General features: G+C 46.8%; 1 protein-coding gene and 1 long non-coding RNA gene across 9 annotated transcripts in view; one reads left to right on the top strand and one right to left on the bottom strand.

The window, feature by feature from the left end:
• Nucleotides 1-7,813, bottom strand: part of Scaf4 (SR-related CTD associated factor 4) — a 59,612-nt gene extending 51,799 nt beyond the window's left edge. For 7 of the 8 annotated variants that reach the window (XM_038344688.1, XM_038344692.1, XM_038344690.1 and 4 more), the window contains exon 1: nt 7,365-7,813. In XM_038344688.1, the coding sequence (XP_038200616.1) occupies nt 7,365-7,394 (30 nt within the window). In that variant the 5' untranslated portion in view covers nt 7,395-7,813. Of the gene's footprint in view, nt 1-6,377; nt 6,768-7,364 lie in introns of those variants that run through there. The other variant, XM_038344687.2, reaches the window with a different exon arrangement.
• A 200-nt stretch (nt 7,814-8,013) lies between these two features.
• LOC119825152 lies at nt 8,014-13,540 on the top strand. The gene is made up of 4 exons (XR_005287173.1): nt 8,014-11,020; nt 11,635-11,704; nt 11,959-12,197; nt 13,228-13,540. It is a non-coding gene; the product is annotated as an uncharacterized LOC119825152 (long non-coding RNA).
• Nucleotides 13,541-19,212: the final 5,672 nt, after the last annotated feature.

Below are 19,212 nucleotides of genomic sequence, written 5' to 3'. Positions count from 1 at the left end.
TTAGGGTAACTTTTTGACCTAGATGACAACCGACACTAAAATCAATGCTGTCACATAGATGGCGTTAGGACTTCTCAATCTTACTGTCAAGTAGGCTTTTTACAAATCCCTACTGGCAACCAGGGACTTCCTGCCTCTTCACCTGCTCATTCATGTACAACTCTGTAATTTATTTTTTCTTTAAAGGTAAGATACGTCTAGTTATTTAACTGTCTACTGAACAAAAATATGTAAAGCTTAAATTTAGTAGCCACTGATAAAATAGGCTTAAAACCTGAAGAGATTAGCATACCATTGTGTTACTAACAACCACTGCAACAGTTAATACACTCTTGTGGCATTTCAACTGTTATTTTAATAAATAAAGCTTGCTTGGGGTTCAGAGAGTAAAACAGCCACACACTGGTCAGCCTCACAGCCAAGCAATGGTAACACACACCTTTAATCCCAGTAGCCACACTAGCTGCTATAGGAACCGGGTGGTGCACTCCTTTAATCCCAGCCTTAGAGAAGATTAAAAACCACAAGGAGACAGCTCTCAATCAGTCTCATTCTGAGATTCCTGGAAGCAGGACTGCCATTTCGAACTGAGACTGAGGTAAAGCCAGTAGGTGGCTGTTTTGCTTTTGGTATCTTCAGGTTGAACCCCAATTTCTCTCTTGAGTTTTCATTAGTCAATTTTAATATACTGCCATAGCAAGTTTTACAACTCTAAAAAGACATCAGGTACTAACCAACCATACTTTCCACTGTGATACTTACCTGTAACTGGTATGAATCTATGTATGTGTACAAAGTTTAAGGTGTTTTTTTTTTTTTTTGACACAGGATTTCTCTGTGCAACCCTAGGTGTCCTGGAGTTCACTTTGTAGAAGAACAGGCTGGCCTCAAACTCAAGAGACCCACCTGCCTCTGGGATTAAAGGCATGCACCACCATGCCCAGCCAAATTTCTTCTCTGGTCATTTTTATCCAAGAACCTATTAGGTCTGAAAATGATTCTGTGGAAACGGATGTTTGGGGGGGGGGGGGGAACTACATTGAGTGTCAACTATTCTGCCCAGCTAGGATTAGTGATCGCATGGATTATACCAAGATGCTCCAATTATCCAAACACGATTGAGAACTTTCAAGAGGTAAGTGGATAGTCCACTTTTAATGAGCTCGATGATCACTTATCCCTGATAAAAACAACCCTACTTTCCAATTCTTAACTGTTTCCCTGAGTTTCACTGCTTTTCAGACTAATGAGCGAGGGCTACATGGTAAGGGAAATAAACACACCAGTAAGAGCTTTAACTATAAAGCAAGGAATGTAATCTGCAAGCCACACAAATGCTTCAGGGTATATAATAAACTGTTATCAAGGTATGTTTAAAATTAGATTTAAATGTGTACAGACCTACAATTTGTTTCTGGCTTTAAAGAAACAAAACCACAATATTGCCATCTTTCTATGATTGGGTATAGATTATCCCCAATTCTGTTTCACTGTATTTAGAAACCAAACCTTTTTTTTTTCTTTTTCATTTTTTTGTTCTTTAAGACAGGTTCTCTGTGTTGCTTCGGAACCTATCATGAAACTTGCTCTTGTTGACCAGGATGGCCTTGAACTCACAGAAATCCACCTGCCTCTGTCTCCTGAGTACTGGGATTAAAGGCATTCACCACCACCACCCAGCTGAAACATTTCCATTACTCTTAAATTTATCTCTAGGGGCTGGAGAGATGGCTCAGTGGTTAAGAGTACTGACTGCTCTTCCAGAGGATCCAGGTTAAATTCTCAGCACCCACATGGCAGCTCACAACTGTCTGAAGATCTAGTTGCAGGGGATCTGATACCTTCACACTAATGCTTATAAGTAAAAGTTAAATAAACCATAAAAAAAATTTTAAAAAATTATCTCCAAATCAATTTATTACTTATGTAGGCAGCTTTTTCCAGAATAAAATACTTGACAAAAATGTTAAAGAGGAACGTATTTTTACCTCAAACATTAGGGATAAATGCTTGGAATGTTCAAAAAGCCAGCTTTCCTTCTTTACCATGAAAAGAGAATAGGGAACAGAAAAAAAAGCTGTAAAAGGATCCAACCCCTCCCCCCAGAATAACAGCATCCTGCAGTCAGATGCAATAACAAGCTAATAGTATCTATCCCTTCACACAATAAAAGCATTTTGAATTTTTTTTTTTTTTAATTCAGACCTCTCAAAAAAGAATGACTCACACTGCAGGTTAAAATACAGGAACAGCCTCATCAGAGCTCTAAATTCCACTGAACAATTGTGACCAGCAATTACAGTGAGGAGAGGAAGGGGCAGCAAGCTCCCTACTTACCAGGATACTCAGGTAAGTGCCGAGTTAAGACCGACAGTAGAACATCGTAACAAATATTCACAGCTTAACTTGTCTGACTTTAAATATGAGGATTAAACTACTCATTTTCCCCTCACTGCAAAGCAGCACTGTATGCTGCTAAAACTCTCAGAAAGCCATTTTCGTGGTCTGAGTTCAAACCCATATTCCTTTTTCATTCAGAGCTTTTTTTCAACAGAGCTTCCGGCTGTAGCTACATCAATGGTCCCCATGCTGTATGCCCAGTTTAAATTTCTAACACACACAGTAACAGTTTGCTGTGTTCTTCACATTTATGACTAAACTGCTGCCAGAGTGGATGTGCACAGGAGCACACTCAACAAAGCTTGCTGCAGTTTATCAGCAAACATGGATTCTCTGTAGAATTAGTCCGTGAGCATGTTTAAGAATATGCACAATAGGGCTGGAGAGATAGCTCAGAGGTTAAGAGCACTGACTGCTCTTCCGGAGGTCCTGAGTTCAATTCCCAGCAACCACATGGTGGCTCACAACCATCTGTAACGATATCTGGTGCCCTCTTCTGGCACGTGGGCATGTATGGAGGCAGAACACTGTGTACATAATAAATAAATATTTAAAAAAAAAAGAATATGCACAATAAGCAACGTAAGTACAAACACAGACTCTGTCTATATCTTTCACAGGTGTCAGATTTCATCATTTGCTTGTCTCTGCTGAAAATAACACTTGGGTGAGAACAACAGATAAATGGGGAGGTCAGGATGTTACTTTTTAAAGCCTAAGTTTATAATTAAAGGATTAAAAAATCCTGTAACTTTCTACCTCCTTAGTGCTGGGACTAAAAGCATGTGCCATCACTGTCTGGCTAAAACTTTTTATAACTTTCATTAACTTCAGAAACTTCAGGGAGCTGGAAAGATTGCTTTGAGATTAAGAGTACTGGCTGCTCTTCCAGAGGTCCTGAGTTCAATTCCCAGCAACCACATGGTGGCTCTCAACCATCTGTAATGAGATCTGGCGCCCTCTTCTGGCCTGCAGGCACACATGCAGGCAGAACACTGTATATATAATAAACCTTAAAAAAAAAATAAACCAGCAAAATTTTAAACTTTTCACATTGAGGAGACGCACACTGCACAGCACAAAGTACTGGCCATAGTGGACCTGCCTTGGTCCACCTTTCTCAAGACTTAGCAGTGTGTCTTCGAGAGAATAAAGCACCCAAATACCAAGTTCATGAGTGCCTTTGGTTACATCACCTCTCTTCTTCACCATCTATAAAGACAGACTTCCTGGACATCATTCCCAATCCGTCCATTTCCTTTTGACCCTCACCTCCCTTCTCTCGTTGCCTTAAAACTTCCTTTTCCTACCCTTCCCTAAATATGCTCCATTTTCTCCTTTACAATTGATTTCAAGTAATACTGATGTTCTGTCTGTCTATGCACCAGAGGCCCCTCCTTTTATCTAATAGAGACAAGGGTCTACGAAGTGCCACTCCAACTGCCCAATCTTAGACAGAGCCTACCTCCTTACCAAGACTAAAATCCTATGGTGTAGTATGCATAAACACATAGTCTGCCATTCAACAGTTCTAGTATATATACTGTTAGCCTCTCTCCCTTTCCATCACACATAAAGCAGCCGTTTCCTCTAAATGCTCAAAACCAAACCACCAGGGGGCTGGAGAGATGGCTCAGTGGTTAAGGGCATTGCCTGCTCTTCCAAAGGTCCTGAGTTCAATTCCCAGCAACCACATGGTGGCTCACAACCATCTGTAATGGGGTCTGGTGCCCTCTTCTGGCCTGCAGGCATACAGACAGAATACTGTATACATAATAAATAAATAAGTAAATAAATAACCAAACCACCAAAGACTCATATTTCCTTATCCATTCAACACTAAACTTCAAATTCTGTTACCCTTAAAAGGTTCAGTGGTCTAAATCTTTAATCTGTTGGCCACTCCCTTGGTAGTCTACAAAATTTATCAGTTAAGCAGAGAGATCTACCTTCAAACCCTGACTCTGCCATAAGTTTAGAAATGTGCCCTTGTGTGAATTATTATTTAACATATTTGAAAAATCAGCCTCTCCGAGGACAGCCTGATCTACAAATTAAGTTCCAGGACAGCCAGGACTATTACACAGAGAAATCCTGTCTCCAAAGAAAGAAAACCAGCCTCTCTATATGTAGCTGGATGTCTGTGCAAGGCTGCAGGAATATATATCTGTTAAATTAGGCATATATAAAGTGCATGACAAGCCAATACCTACAATGCTATAGTAGGTATTTTCTTTCTCTCCCCTACACCCTGGAGTTTTTACCAGCACCCATCTGAGAGAGAATGTCCCTGTTTTGGCTACTTCTGACTCTAAATACTACATGCCCGATTGCTTGCCAAAAACATCCATGACTATTCCACACAAGAGCAACTTATTTCAAAACCAAATCCATGTTGATCGCCGCTAAACGTACTTTTGATGACTGACTTGTACTGATAGCACTGTCACTACCTCAGCACACAGAACACAGTGACAACACTCTACCAGACACCAAGGCCCATGAATTCCTTTGGCCCATATCCTTCCACGCCTCTCCCGAACTACACCTGCCTTTCCCACAAAGCACCACACCACTACAAGCTAAACACAATCTTGCTATTGTACCACTCAAGATCTTCAGTGATTCCCCACAGCCTACACACGACATTCAAATGCATCAAACATGAAACATGACCCTCTAAACTACCACCCTTACTTTCTGGCAGCTCCTAGAGTCAAACCACTTCTCACATCTCAGACCTGCTGCCCCTTCAAACTGTCTCTCACTTTCTCTGAAGCCCTGACACCGTTCCTTCTCCTTCTAAGTTCTCACTGACATCTCCTGGGCACCGGGCACACGCAGAGCCCAAAGGAAAAACTTAGCTAGAGTTCTATCAGATAGACCCCTAAGCGACAAAAGAGATTTTTCTCAGTGTTAAAGACACAACTGAACAAAGAACAGCCGAGCATGTTTAAAACAACACTAGATTTGGGAGAGTAGATACCACAAGGACCCAGTCAATAACGTTTTCTGAACGGGGAGAAATAGTAGAGAAGTACTACAAATCAAAAAGGCAGAAGAACTAGGTTTTATTTTGCAATTTAGCAGAAAGCATTGGCAGCGGAAACTTATGCCTAACAAATTGGACTTCCAAGTTCATAAAGACGAGGAATAAAAGGAAAATGAACATGAGAAAATGCTCATTATGCCATTTAAAAAGTTAAAATACCATTTCCCCTTCTCAATGTGCAAACACCCCTAAATTCGGTATTTCAAAGCAATTATTGCAGTTTTAGGCTATATCCATTCTAAGCTTCAAACTCTATCATCCTTAGAAGGTTTAGCAGCCATTAAGTCTTAATCTGTTGACCACTCTCCTGGTATTCTACAAAGCCTAAATGCAGAGGTTAATGTTGCTACCTTAACAAAGTACTTGACAGCACTTTCCACAATACCTTAAATCAGGATTGAATATTCCTGGCCTTTAAAAGCACACTAAAAAATCCTTGTTCATTAAAAACACAAGTTAGTTTTCATCTTGGGAGGTGTGCTTGAAATCTTAACGACTGTGGCATTTGTGTAAGCTCCCATCTATCCAAGAACAGTTTGCCAGGCACCTGCTACCATGAGGGGTGGGGGTGGGAAAAAGAACTGAAACACTGCCCTCCAAGAGGCAAATGTCCCAGGCAATGCCACAAAAATCAACGCTGAACTCTGGACTATCTGGAGCGTTATTACCAATTTTCTGGGAATCCAAATTCCAGAAATATTATTTGGCTAATTTGAAAATCACCCCTAGTGAACTTCCTAACTCCAGGTGCCAGTGCTGCAGTCTGTGAAGACATGTACTAATTATCAGGCGGAGGGGGGGGGCAGCAGTCTGTACAGCAATAAATATTCAACTGCGGGATTAACTGGTGGGCTATTAGGGCACTACAAATCGAAAGGGGAGTAACACCTCAATCCTATTACAAGTTCAGCCACAGAAATCTTACCGTGCGATGGAGCAAGTTCTGACACCACATCAACACATGTCAAACTATGACATCAGATTTCTTCAGTGTGCTGGTTTATCTTTAGTTATTTGGAACGGGAAATATAATCCAACTCAACCCACAATATTTCCAGTCTGTAACTGCGTTTTAAAGCATCAATGGTCGTCTCCTCCTCCCAAACCCATTCAGATAAATAAGACGGTATGGACTTTATGCTCCCAAAGCGGCACCTGGGACCATCAGAGAGCTTAAAGGCGGCAGGCAGCTTTGTTCCCGGTTTTGGGGGGGGTTCACGTAAATGTTCCTGAAGAATGGAGCTGAGGACTAAGTACTCCGGGAGGAGAGTGCGAGGGTGAGCAAGCCGAGACTCTTGCAGCCTTTCTCGCCGACTACGACGGGGCAAATACTCTGCTCTCCCATTCAACTTTTCAGGCGTCACGTTGTTGAGAAAGGGAACGTTCCAGACTCGAGAGGATAGGGAACCACCTCTCTATGTTTATTTGTGAGCGTGTCAGGCCAGGAGGCAGGAGGAGGGTAGACACCCTCTCGAACTCTCCGCCAGCCGGGATCAGAGTCCAGCGGCCGACGCGCGGCGGCCTGAGCAACAGGAGAGCGCAGGCGGCGGCGGCGGCCGCCTCGGCCCCCCAACTCGCGGGAACTCCCGCCCCTAAGTCCGCCCTCCCGCCCGCGCTCCGCTGCAACCCCTGGCGGGATCTCGGCCCTGCCGAGCCGATAATCGGGCCGGGAGCACAAGGGCCACGTTGGAGGAACCGGAGCCGGCGCAGGCCGGAAGGGGGCGAAGGGGGCATGGCGGGGGAGGGGCGCGGGGTCAGCCCCCCACCGCGACCTCTCCTCAGCTTCAGGCCCGCCGCCCCGGAACCCCGGGCAGGAAGCGTCCCCGCCCCGACTCGGTGCTCGAAAAGCCCTCGGGCAGCGGGAGAAACGGCCCGCTTGGGCCGCAGCAGCCCTGCCCCGAGCACCCCTCACCTCATGGTTGAAGGCGTTGACGGCGTCCATGTTCGCGTTGCGGCGGCGGCTGCTCCGGGCCCGCCGGTCACATAGACCTCGCGCCGCGGCGGAGCAGGGCCGGGAGCCGGCAGGGCCTAGGGCGTGGGGGGGGGGAGGAGGACGGGAGGCGACGAGCGGCGGAGGCCGAGGCCGAGCAGGAAGGGGCTGCGGCCGAGGCGGCGAAGCCGGGCCGGTCGAGCGCAGTCAGAAGCGGCGGGCCCCCGCTCAGTCCCGTGCGCCGGAGGAGGGAATGGAGGCGGCGGTAGCGCGGGGCTCCAACATGTCCGTTTGGCGGTGGCGGCTGCGCTCTGCGTCGCGCTGACACGGCCCCCCGCGCCCTCACGCACTGGCCCACACTGGCCGGGCCGGCTAGCGGGCGGGCCTCTCTGTCTCTCGCCTCTCTTTCGCCAGCAGGATGGCGGCAGCGACCCGAGTGCACGCCGCGCGGGGCACCCTGGGACAGCTCGGGCCTCCAAGCGCTTCCTGCGCACGGCCCCGCCCCGCTCGCGTTTGGCCCCGCCCACGCCGCGCTCCGGGGAAACCAGCGCGTGACGGCGCTACGCCGGGCGTCTTCCCGCCGGTGGTGGTGGCGGCGGAGAGCGCGGGTCCCTACGGCTCGCCGGGTGCATTGTGCGTGGTGCCATGGTGCCCGGGCAGGACTTCGCCCTGCTGCTACAACAAACAAAGCGCGGAGGGCGAGCGTGTGCAGTTTCCTAAACTCCCTGCTGCGACCTCACCCGTGCCGGCGATCACCCAGCTGCCTGGGTTCCGGCTGTGTGCCCGCAAGGACACCCATGCGGACCTGGAGGAAGCCCTGAGCGGCCTCCGAGGACTGGGCTCCCTAACCCCTGACACTAATTTCCCCAAACCCAGTTGTTTCGTTCTCGGTAGAAGCGCTGCTCGGATCCACTTTTTTCGAGTTCTCACAGCCTGACCCAACGTGGTTGGTCGAGTGTGTGAAAAATGAAAGTTTTTTTTCTGTTGCAGAAACCTCACTTTAGAGGAGAGGGCAGACACAGGAGCGCATGATTATCAAAACATCGGACTGGAAGTTCGGAAAGACTTCCCGGAGAAAATGACGAGTGAGATAAAAACAGAATTAAAGAAGGGACCCTCTAGGACATACGCGTTGTACAGTCACCTCCCCCTGGAGGACAACGTGCTGGAATTTAGGGAAAGCAACCGGCGCTAACCAGACCCGGTCCTATAGAGTTAGGATTTTGTTCCTAAGGGGAGGTTGGCAGCGTTCAAAGTATGCGCTCAGAAGGGTGTGAAAAAAAGTGGGATCAGGGATAGCATGGCTTCAGGCCCTAGGGATGATGAGGCTGAAGGTATCAGGCAGTGGAAGAAGGACATACTGAGGAAGTGGGGCAGGGACAGGATGGCATTCAGGAGGGATGGTGTCAAGCAGAATGCATGATGCTTCTTGAAGGGCTTGCATGGGTGGTGGGTTTGAGCCAGCTTGGTAATTACAGAAGGGAATGAGTTTGAGGGAGTAGTGGTTAACACTTGTAGGTCACTTTCCGCGTGCCAGGGTCTACAAGACATGTGAGTCTGCCATTTAATCTCCGTGCCAAGGTTCTGTGTCAGCGCCTATCAGTAGTGCGCTCATTTTACAACGGAGAGAGCGAGCAAGGCCTCTTTCAGTTAACTGCCATGCCCAAGGTCACACAGCTGGACGAGTTTTCTTTTGGAGGCTTGTGCCATTTGAGTTGCCCTGAGATAGTAAGTGAGGGTTTCTGGGGGTCAATCCTGTACAACTGGAAGGAACTGAAACAGGACAGATAGACTTTAAGAACAAGAGTTTGGGAAGAAAAAAATACCTCTGGAGAGTGATCAGCCCTGTCCAGGGAGAAGGTTCTAGTCCAGCAGGGTAAGGATTGAGAAATACCTCAGTATGATAGTTGTGGTTAACAAAATAGCCATTAGAGAGGATTCTAAATATATCTCGCACACAAAGAAGCAAGATTACTGGTGGCGCAGGCTTTTAGTTCCAGTGCCCTGAAGACAGAGGCAGGCAGAGCTCTATGAGTTCAAGGTCAGACTGGTCTTCAGAGTTAGTTCCAGGACAGCCAAGGCTACACAAAGAATTACTGTCTCAATCCCCCCCCCCAAAAAAGAAAAACCTAAATGAATAAATAAAAGTCTGCTTTAATGACTGTGCCATTTACCCTGAGCTAACCATTACTCAGTGTCCACGTGCACCTTCTGTTCCACACTACCAAGTAAATACGTCTAATTCTTACATATCATTTAAAAATTAAATCATTGGAAAGCTCTGGGGACGTTGGTTTAGTATCCACAAATTTATCTTACACTTTGGCTGGAGTGTTGAGGGCAAAAGCCCAAGAACTACACATCACAGAAGAGGAAGGCAGGTCAAGAGAATTTTACAGGCACGTTGTGCAGACATTAGAGGACACTAGGATAAGGGAAAAATTTGTATGAAGGTGAGAGGAGTGTGCTCACTTGTTTGCTAAAGCAAAGACAAAATCCTTTTAGTCCTTTTTTGCTCCATATATCCAGGACAGCGCTTGTCCACTTGCATTGCTGTTATCTGTGGGAGAGCCTGCATCAATCAAGTATGGCATACTCCTTCTCTCTACCTGTGTATTAGTTACTTTTCTCCTCATGTGACCTAGTAGCTGACAGACACAGCTTGAGAGAAGACAGGTTCATTTTGGCTCACTATTTAGAAGGTACGGTCCAACATGGCAGGGAAAATGTGATGGTTGGAATGGGTTGGTCCATGGCAGAGGGAGCCAGGAAGCAGAAAGCTTGGGCAAGAAACTGTATTGCTGTGTATGCTCTCAGTATTCCCCCTCTCAGGACGAAGACCTCCCTCCTAAATGTTTCCCACCAGCTCGTACCAAGTATTCAAACATGAGCCTTCAGTGAACTTGACTGTAAGTCATCACTACTACCCTGAAGATGCTCACAAGATGATATTTTTTCTTCCTCTTCAACCAACAGGTTTTATTTTTATTTATTTATTTTATCTTAGATATCAAGGAAATTGGTCTGGGTAAGGAATTATGAAAATTTGAGCTGGAACCAGTGGGGACACTAAGGGAGAAGACGACAGGCTCAGCTCTGAACTGGTGTCTTGGAGAGTCAATGCACAACGGATGGTTAAGAGTGCAACTCTTTGTAGTGAGAGAACAGCAGCCCAAACGAGCACCTGCTCTGCAACCCATCCTCTTGAGATGTCCATGTGTAAGGAACAAGATTTCAGGTTAAAGCTCCTTGTGTTGGAGGTGGGCAACTTAGATAGGGGTTGCTTACTGGAAAGGGTTGTTTGTTTTCTATGTTGACAGTGCGTGGGAGGTTTAAAAGGTGCTCTAGAGATGTGTGCTATCAGCTAGACTTTGGATACCTGAGCTGCAGTTTCTCGCATTCCTCCATTCTGAAGAAAAGGGACCTCTGCAGCTGTTCACACAGCCACTGCTGGACTTGTCTCTCTCTCTCGCTCCAGGCAGACCAGGCAATCTTCTATTTACACAGTTTTTGGGGCAAATGACAAAATCTCACAAGAGCTGTCCTTTGCTGGGAAGTTAGTCAATCGCCATGCCTCTCCTCTCTGGGACAGATGCCATGGAGCCAACCGCCAGGTCATACATGCTGAATCTTTCCCGGTAAGCCACCACCTTGTGGTGCTACACACATTACTAAATATGGGTTAAAGCAAGATGGGAGAATTAGCTAATAAGAGGCTGAAACTAATGGGCCAGGCAGTGTTTAAATGAATACAATTTGTGTGTTGTTATTTCGCGTGTAAACTAACCGTGTGGGGTCCGGGTGGGATGAAAAGCAGGCCTGCTCGTCTTATCACTACAGTCCTTTGTGGCTGACCTTGTAGCAGTAAGAACGTACCCTACTTTAGAACGTGCTGGAGGATCATAAATAGATGTAAATGATAAAAACCAGAAGGACACTGCAGACTTGCAAGCTTGCCTTCTTCCTAGTAGCCTAGATTTATCCAGATTCATTTGTTCAAAATGGAGGAGAGAAAACGTGAAGTTGAGAAAGCCATTGTCAACAAGCTCGCACTTTTGAGAGAGGAAATAGAATGAACATCCAGAGGACAAAAATGGACGGGAGTTATCTTCTGGTCAGTTCTGCACCCTTTGACTCATTTTTGTAAGAGGTGTGGGAAATGTGGCCAGAAAGTATCTCATTCCCCAAAGGGTCAAGAAACTACAGGGCAAAGAATCGAGAGCAAATGGTTATTTCTAATGTTTCATTCCAGATAGGCCCCGCGTGGCTCCTGCTTGTGCCAACTTCTGTCTGCAAGCTCTTATGCTGTTACTGCCCAAAAGGTGAGACAGACTAGAAGGGGTGTGGGAAAGAACCAAGACTTTCAAGAGGGAGTCACTCAGTGGCATGAGCAGTTGGGATTTTAGGGAAATTTTATTTTCTTCATTTTTTAAAAATGTACAGAAGCCTTACACAAGACATTTAGTGTGTGTGTATTTTTGTCTGTTGAGGGTTGAGCTTGTCACATGCTAAGCACATGCTCTAGCACCAAGTATTTTATTCCTTGAAATCATAAATGAGTATTGAATTTCTTCAGATGCAGTTGTCTTGTCCACGGAGATGACCACTGGCTCTCCCATTTTGTTAGCATAACAACCTACAGAGATTGATTTTGAGAATCAAACCAACCTGACATTCCTGAATGAACTGTTCTCATACTTCCAATGCCTGCCCCGTTCTCACTTTCAAATGATAATGTTGCTTCCATGTCTCTTGGAGGACTTCCTCAGACCAACATTTCTGCATCCACCTGTCCTAGCCTCCTCTTCTGTCACCGTAAGTAAATGATCCACTCTTCTTCCTAAGGCTTTCCCTCTCTCCTCAAACACTTGTTTCAGCTCTTCTTTCCTTCTCAGGTCTCTTTTACCTCTGCTATATTATTTTTTTCTTCCCTTGGATCATGTGAACTATTATACAAACCTCATAAGGATTAGAGAGTCCTAAGATCAGCTGGCTGGGTTTGTGCCTTTGACTTCTACTTATTTGCTCAAAACTATATGTGATGAATTGTTAGCCTAAAAAAAATTTTATATGTAAATAACTCCATTCAAAGAGTTTGTGAAGAACGTCCTTTAAATCTAAGAGTTCTTGCCTTTGAGTTGCTAGTTGCTGCACCGCATGGCTATAGTTCCATCATCCTTAGCCCAACAGCCATGGCATGACGCTGTTGAGTGGAAAAGGCTTACACTGGAAATGCCACCCCACTCTTAGCCTTGGTGACTTTGTATCCAATCGTTTCTGTCTTTCCTGCTTTCCCTTCTGTTTAGTTTAACTTAAATTGGGGGAAATTATCCTTATTGATGTGGCCAGGCTTCACATTATGGGATTTGGCTGAGTCACCCACTGGAGGATAGCCCTTGAGATCCACCTGGCTCAGCCTCCTGAGTACTGAGATTACCAGTGTGTCCCACCATGCCCCTCTTGGAACTCTCTAGCTTAGTGTTCTGTGGCTTTTCCTGAGAAGACATGAACAGACGCCTATTCACCCCACGTGGGGCACTAATGACAGAAAGAAATGATCAAAGCAAGTAGGAAGAAAGGGCTCAGAAAACCCACGGGGCTCTCAAAGCAGCCATAACAAAGTGAGGTCTTGCCACCTGCAGCCCAGAGATCTAACAAGAAGCCCCCAGCCAGAAGAGCTCACCTAGCAAAGCAGGGTGAGAGGGGCCACAGGTTTGTGACGTTACACCTCAGCGTAGACTCCCAGGCAAAAGTAGAGGAATTGCCACTGTTAACTTTGGTGTGCTGGCGCCCTAGCTGATACCTGAAGCTCTTCATGATTTAATGTGACTCATTTGTTTCCTAGAAGGGAGTGGAAAGGCAGCGAGTGGTGATGGAGTTTCTTCAGGACCCGTAAGAAGCCTCCTCTCACTGATGAGAATGCCGGGGGTGAGGGCAAACATGGAAGACCCTGCTGGCGCTATGCCTCGTGCTCACTCAACATGCTGGAGCCAATAGTGAATATTCATGGAGCACTCACACGCAGCGCACGCCACACACTTTTCATAAACAACACACCCGGAGTGATGTAGGTGTGTCTTCTATCTATCTGATGATTTCATTGGTTAATTAATAAAGAAACTGCTTGGCCTGATAGGTTAGAACATAGGTGGGTGGAGTAGACAGAACAGGATGCTGGGAGTGAGGCAGGCGCCTCGGGCAATCGTCATGCCTCTCCTCTCTGGGTCAGATGCAATAAAGCTCCGACCCAAGATGGATGTATGTGGCGGCCGCACTTACATTTCGCCATTACAAGATGGCGCCGAGGGCTAAAGTAAACAAGTATGTGGCGCGAACTTTTCGCGCCACATCTGCCTAGCAACAGGTTTCCACCAATCCTTTTCTGCCACGTCACCTAATCAGTAGACACGCCCCGTCCTCCTGTATATAAGCCGCCACCCAGCCCGGCTCAGGGCCCCCCTGCTTCCAGCTCTCCCTCAACCAAACAGCGCTTCAATAAAGTGTGATCAGAGAAAAATCCTGTGTCGATGGTGATCTTTCCCTGCTGGTCAGGGCTCGCTCGCCGCAGCTGGTGCCGAAACCCGGGAACTTCGGCGGACACACGCGGGGGGGGGGGGGGGGGGGGGGGGGGGGGGGGGGGGGGGGGGGGGGGGGGGGGGGGGGGGGGTGGGGCCGAAGAGGATTCAGAACTCTACACACGAAGCGGTCGGCGCCGGTAAGTATCCTCAGGTATGCTTCTTGGAGGAATTAGTCCTTTGTGGTTTGCATTAGCAGTGGTTGTTTTTGCTGTAGTGGTTTATGCCTTTTGCATTTTTATCCGTTGTCATAGACCAGGAGAGGAATGTCGCTGCTGTAACATCTAAAGCGAAAGTAAGTCCGTGGCAGATAATGCGATTTTTCTGCCCTTTTGTAAGCCTCTTGTAGAAAAGTAAGCAAAGATGGACAACGATCAGTCTGTTTCCGGTGCATGCGATTTTGTAGATCCTATACAGCGGTTACTACAGGAGAGAGGATTAAAAATCTCGAAATCCACCATAAAGGTGATTGTCGGGGATATTGATCGCATGGCGCCATGGTTTGCGGTGTCTGGGGATCTAAATCTACATTGCTGGAAAAAGCTAGGCAAAGATTTGGAGGCAGCAAAGGAACAGGGGCAATTAAAGAAGGGGACTTATCCTTTTTGGAGATTAGTACACTCCTGTTTGAAAGACGGAAAAAATGTAGAGGAGTTAAGAGAAAAAAAAAAAATGTTGGCAAGACACCACGACAGCCTTTCAGAAGCAGGTTCAAAGACAGAGGAGGATACTGAAGAAAAGTGCACGGTAATAAGGAACAAAAAAGGAAAAAAGAAAGATATAAAAGAAAAAGAGGATCCTAAGATAAATAAACCTTCAGCACCTCCCCTGTATCCGGTGCTGGATGAATTCGCAGCCTTGCGGCTGGCTAAAAAAGAGCTGGTAGAGGCAGAGGAGGAGAGCTTAGAGGAGAAAGATGCACGTTATGAGGAGGAGAGATATGGGCCAGCTCTAAAAGTGCCCACTAGAGAGTTTCCCCCTCCTTACGTGCAGCCCAGGAGTAGCTGCCATTTCATTGACAGGGGCACTCTTGCGCAGTTAGCTGTGCATTATCCACCTTCAGTGGTGGTATTTCCTGTTTTTGAGGATCAAAATCAACAAAGATATCATGAGCCAGTCCCTTATAAAGAGTTAAAAGATTTAGTGAAAGCGGCAAAGACTTATGGAGCTAATGCACAGTATACTCGCACATTACTGACTCGGTTGACCACCAGAGCTATGACACCAACAGATTGGTGGGAAATTGCTAGAGCATGCCTTTCTACAGGTCAATATCTAGATTATAGATCTATAATGGTAGAAGCTGCTCACACTCAGGCTCGAGTAAATGCACAAACGCCAAATCGAGCTCCCTGAAATGCAGATATGTTATTAGGACAGGGACAATGGACGGCTAATCAAACAGCCTATCCAATGGAGGTTTATCAACAAATTAATAAAATCTATACAAGAGCATAAAAAATGATACCAAAAAGAGGTAAAGTGACGGGCAACCTTACTAAAATTATTCAAGGCCCTACTGAACCTTTTTCGGAGTTCGTAGCTCACATGATGGAAGCCGCAGGAAAGGTGTTTGGTGAAGCCGAAGAAGCCATGCCTTTGGTTCAGCAGTTAGTGTTTGAACAGGCTACTAAAGAATGTAAGAGAGCCATCATGCCGTGAAAAAATAAAGGACTGGATGCTTGGCTTAAGGCCTGCCGAGAGATAGGCGGCCCTCTAACTAATGCTGGTCTAACGGCTGCTATGCTAGCAGTCTCCAGGGGGCAGGGAAGATCAGGTACCTGCTTTAATTGCGGGAGACCGGGGTTCGATTCCCCGAAGGGGAGCTGTTTATGTCTTTCCTCAAAATCGGCCAGATCCGGTGTGGATCCCTACCAGACTGACAAGGATCGTGACAACACTGAAACAGCCTGACAAAAAACAAGGAGATGTTGCTGCTCCTGATCCTGTTGGTGAACCTGCCGGTTCCAGTTGAATCTAAAGAATCTTATTTCTGGGCTGTGGCCCGTACATGGCCCATTCCAATTCCTGTTCACAATGAGTCCACACTCAATATCTAAATGACAATTGGACAAGAAAATTGAAACAATTACAAGCCAATTTTAGTTTGAAGATTTTGGCTTTGAATCAAACCCAGGCGACTATGGTTTCGCTGGGGAAATTTACAGATTGGCTGGTAGATACCTTTTCATATATTAAGGAATGGACAAGGGTTGGCGTGCTAGGATTAATATTAACTTCGGGAGTGATATTGGCGTTGTTTCTGATTCTAAGGCTGATTCGGGTAAGGAAACGGGAAAAGGTGGCCATTGCTCGTGCCCTCGCAGCCTTGGAGGCCGGTAACTCCCCCCAAGCTTGGATCAGCATCTTACAGGACTCCTGACCCTAATCCCTGCTTTTGCACCCAAAGGCCATTGAGCCATTACACTCGGAAAGAGGGATCGATGAGGTTCCCCTGAATCTGGGGATGTGTTGTCCTGGACAGGAGGTTTTGCACCTAAGAGTACACTGAGTAGATCCACTCAGGAGATCATGACCTTATACATATGGGTAGTCCCGCTTATTTTTCCCATCCCTGAGAAAAACGGGACATGTCTACATTTTCAGGGTAAGGTCCTCTGACCTCAGCCTTGACTGTCTTTTAAATGTCATAAAATTAAAAGGGGGGAACTGTGGCGGCCGCACTTACATTTCGCCATTACAAGATGGCGCCGAGGGCTAAAGTAAACAAGTATGTGGCGCGAACTTTTCGCGCCACATCTGCCTAGCAACAGGTTTCCACCAATCCTTTTCTGCCACGTCACCTAATCAGTAGACACGCCCCGTCCTCCTGTATATAAGCCGCCACCCAGCCCGGCTCAGGGCCCCCCTGCTTCCAGCTCTCCCTCAACCAAACAGCGCTTCAATAAAGTGTGATCAGAGAAAAATCCTATGTCGATGGTGATCTTTCCCTGCTGGTCAGGGCTCGCTCGCCGCAGATGTAGGCTAGAATCTTACCGGCAAGCCTCCCCTCGTGGTGCTACACCGGAGCAGCCTATAGTAAGTGGCCATCAGGGAAGGGATGTCAGGTGAGGTGGCAGCCCAGAACCTCACTGCCAGTGAGCAGTTGAGATGAGATCCAAACCCCAAACTCTCAAGCACCGTGTTTGCCCCTCTCTACTCGCCGAGAAATGGACCAGGCCCACAGGTGCTCCCGCCACGTGCAGAATATAGTTCAGTATCTGTGTGTGACTTAGGACCTCCTCCCCCAAGCTCTAAATTGTTTGTAGAGCGACTGTAATCCTATGCAGTGTCAGTGCTGTGCAGGTGTCATGTGGCATTGTGTGGGGACGGACAGGTGACAAAACGTGAAACAAGCCTGCGTGTTTTCAGTACATGTGCAATGGCTACAATTTCATTTAAATTGATTAATTTAGGGAGGGGGCACACAGAGGCCATTGCCTGCTTGAGGAGGAGGCTAGGAGACATTTTAGGAGTTGCTACTTTCCCTCAACCCCGGGATTTCTCTTGTTGTTTCTGCTGTTGTACTTTATGGATGGCCAGAGAGTTTCTGGACAATTCTCCTGCCTTTGCCTCCTATCTCAGTATGGGAGTGCTGGAATTAACGGTGTGCAAGACCACACTGGGCCCCAGAGGCAATTTTAAAAATGTGTTTTTAATCTCCCATCAGTTGACCCCATGGGTGCAGAACACACAGATATGAAGGGTCCAATGGCCTTGAGGCCCAGAACCCAAAAGCTGGTCCTCTAAAGACTGGATATTTCCTACCACATCCTGGTGAGCCAGAGACTTGTCAGGCTTCCTTGGGTCAGCAGACTCACAGGGGCTGAGTGGTAGGGTAACCGGTACTGAAGTCTGGACTAGCTCTGGACCTTCTGTTCTCCAAGCTGAGGGCTAGTGGGTCACGCCTCAGACACACACCCAGATGCCTTCTACCTGTCTAAAACTTGGCACAGGCCGCACTGCTTTCAGGGAAGACTTGCAAGGTAGAGCAACTTGTTCTGCAGAAAGAGAGAGAGAGAGAGAGAGAGAGAGAGAGAGCCAGACATGCGGCAGATAGACAAGAGAGCATGCTCCCAACCTCCTCTCCAAGTTTTCTGTAGCTTTCTGAGCTACCTCTTTGACTCTTTGGTGTGAACCATTTCATCCAGATGAGTGTCTGTCATTTTAGCCCTTTGGAGTCCCTTGTCTAAGCACCCTGTGAGAAGATCAAGGTTTGCACAGACTGGACTGTAGCACAGCGTCAGAGAACTAACATCATACTGTGGAGGGGAAAAATTAACCATCACCCCAGACAAATGCAACAAACAGACAGATAGACAATGTTCTTCCCGTGTTCTAGATGTTGAAATGGAGACAAGTCTTTGGCGGATATGTGTGTTCATGGACATGTCTGGCAGTCTATATACTTACTGTTGTCAGCCAAGCAGAACAGCAGGTCTGATGACATTCATAACACACTATTGCTCCTCAACCCATCTGATCATATTCAGAAACCGAACTAGAGAGTTTAACCGGTATGTGCTATCCGCCACAGCCTGCGCATCTCTTAGGCCCATCATCTCAGACAGGCTTCTGGAGAAGGGCATGGTTGGAATGTACCATTCCGAACGTCTAGAGCTCCTTGAGGTAACCATTGACAAGTGGCCCACTCACTCCCTGGAGCTGAGAGACACTGTGGGGATTGACTGACTCTGTTATTTATGTATTCCACTTATGCCCTCAGGAGCCAGAGAGACGAGCATGGGTCCGTGAGATCATTGAGCCTCATGAAGACAAATGTTTGTCAAAACATAGTTTATTACCCTACTGACCGTAAATACTTTCTCTGATCGAAACTGACCTTCTCTTTTCACAGGAAATAGTGTTGGTACTAGGCCCACTTTCTAATCCTCCAAAGATCTAGGTACACACGTACCTGGTCAGTGGAAGGCAGCTGTTTTGGGGAGGATCATGACGAAGATTTATTATATCCACTTTGATCTTACTATGGAATCCTTCCTTCATTCAAGGGACTCTGGGGCTGTGACTCAAACTCTAGGTTTGGAATTGAGAGTCTCTTTTCCAATGGTCAAGCCCATACGTCTGTTTATCAGACCCGAGTGGGCTCTTTAATGCTTTTGCGCCTAGAAACCGTATCTATAGTCAGTTAGCCCCAGCCAGAGCACGCTGATTTTGTTCAGTCTCTGTTACCTTGCATCGCTCTCTTGATTCACTGTCTGGGAGGTCTGGAGGGAGACTGGTTGCAAGTTCAC

The sequence above is a fragment of the Arvicola amphibius genome, chromosome 10 (genome assembly GCF_903992535.2).
Source record: "Arvicola amphibius chromosome 10, mArvAmp1.2, whole genome shotgun sequence".
Taxonomy (NCBI): Eukaryota; Metazoa; Chordata; class Mammalia; order Rodentia; family Cricetidae; genus Arvicola; species Arvicola amphibius.
The sequence above is the reverse complement of the archived record's forward strand: the minus strand, read 5'-3'. Positions and strand labels throughout refer to the sequence as shown.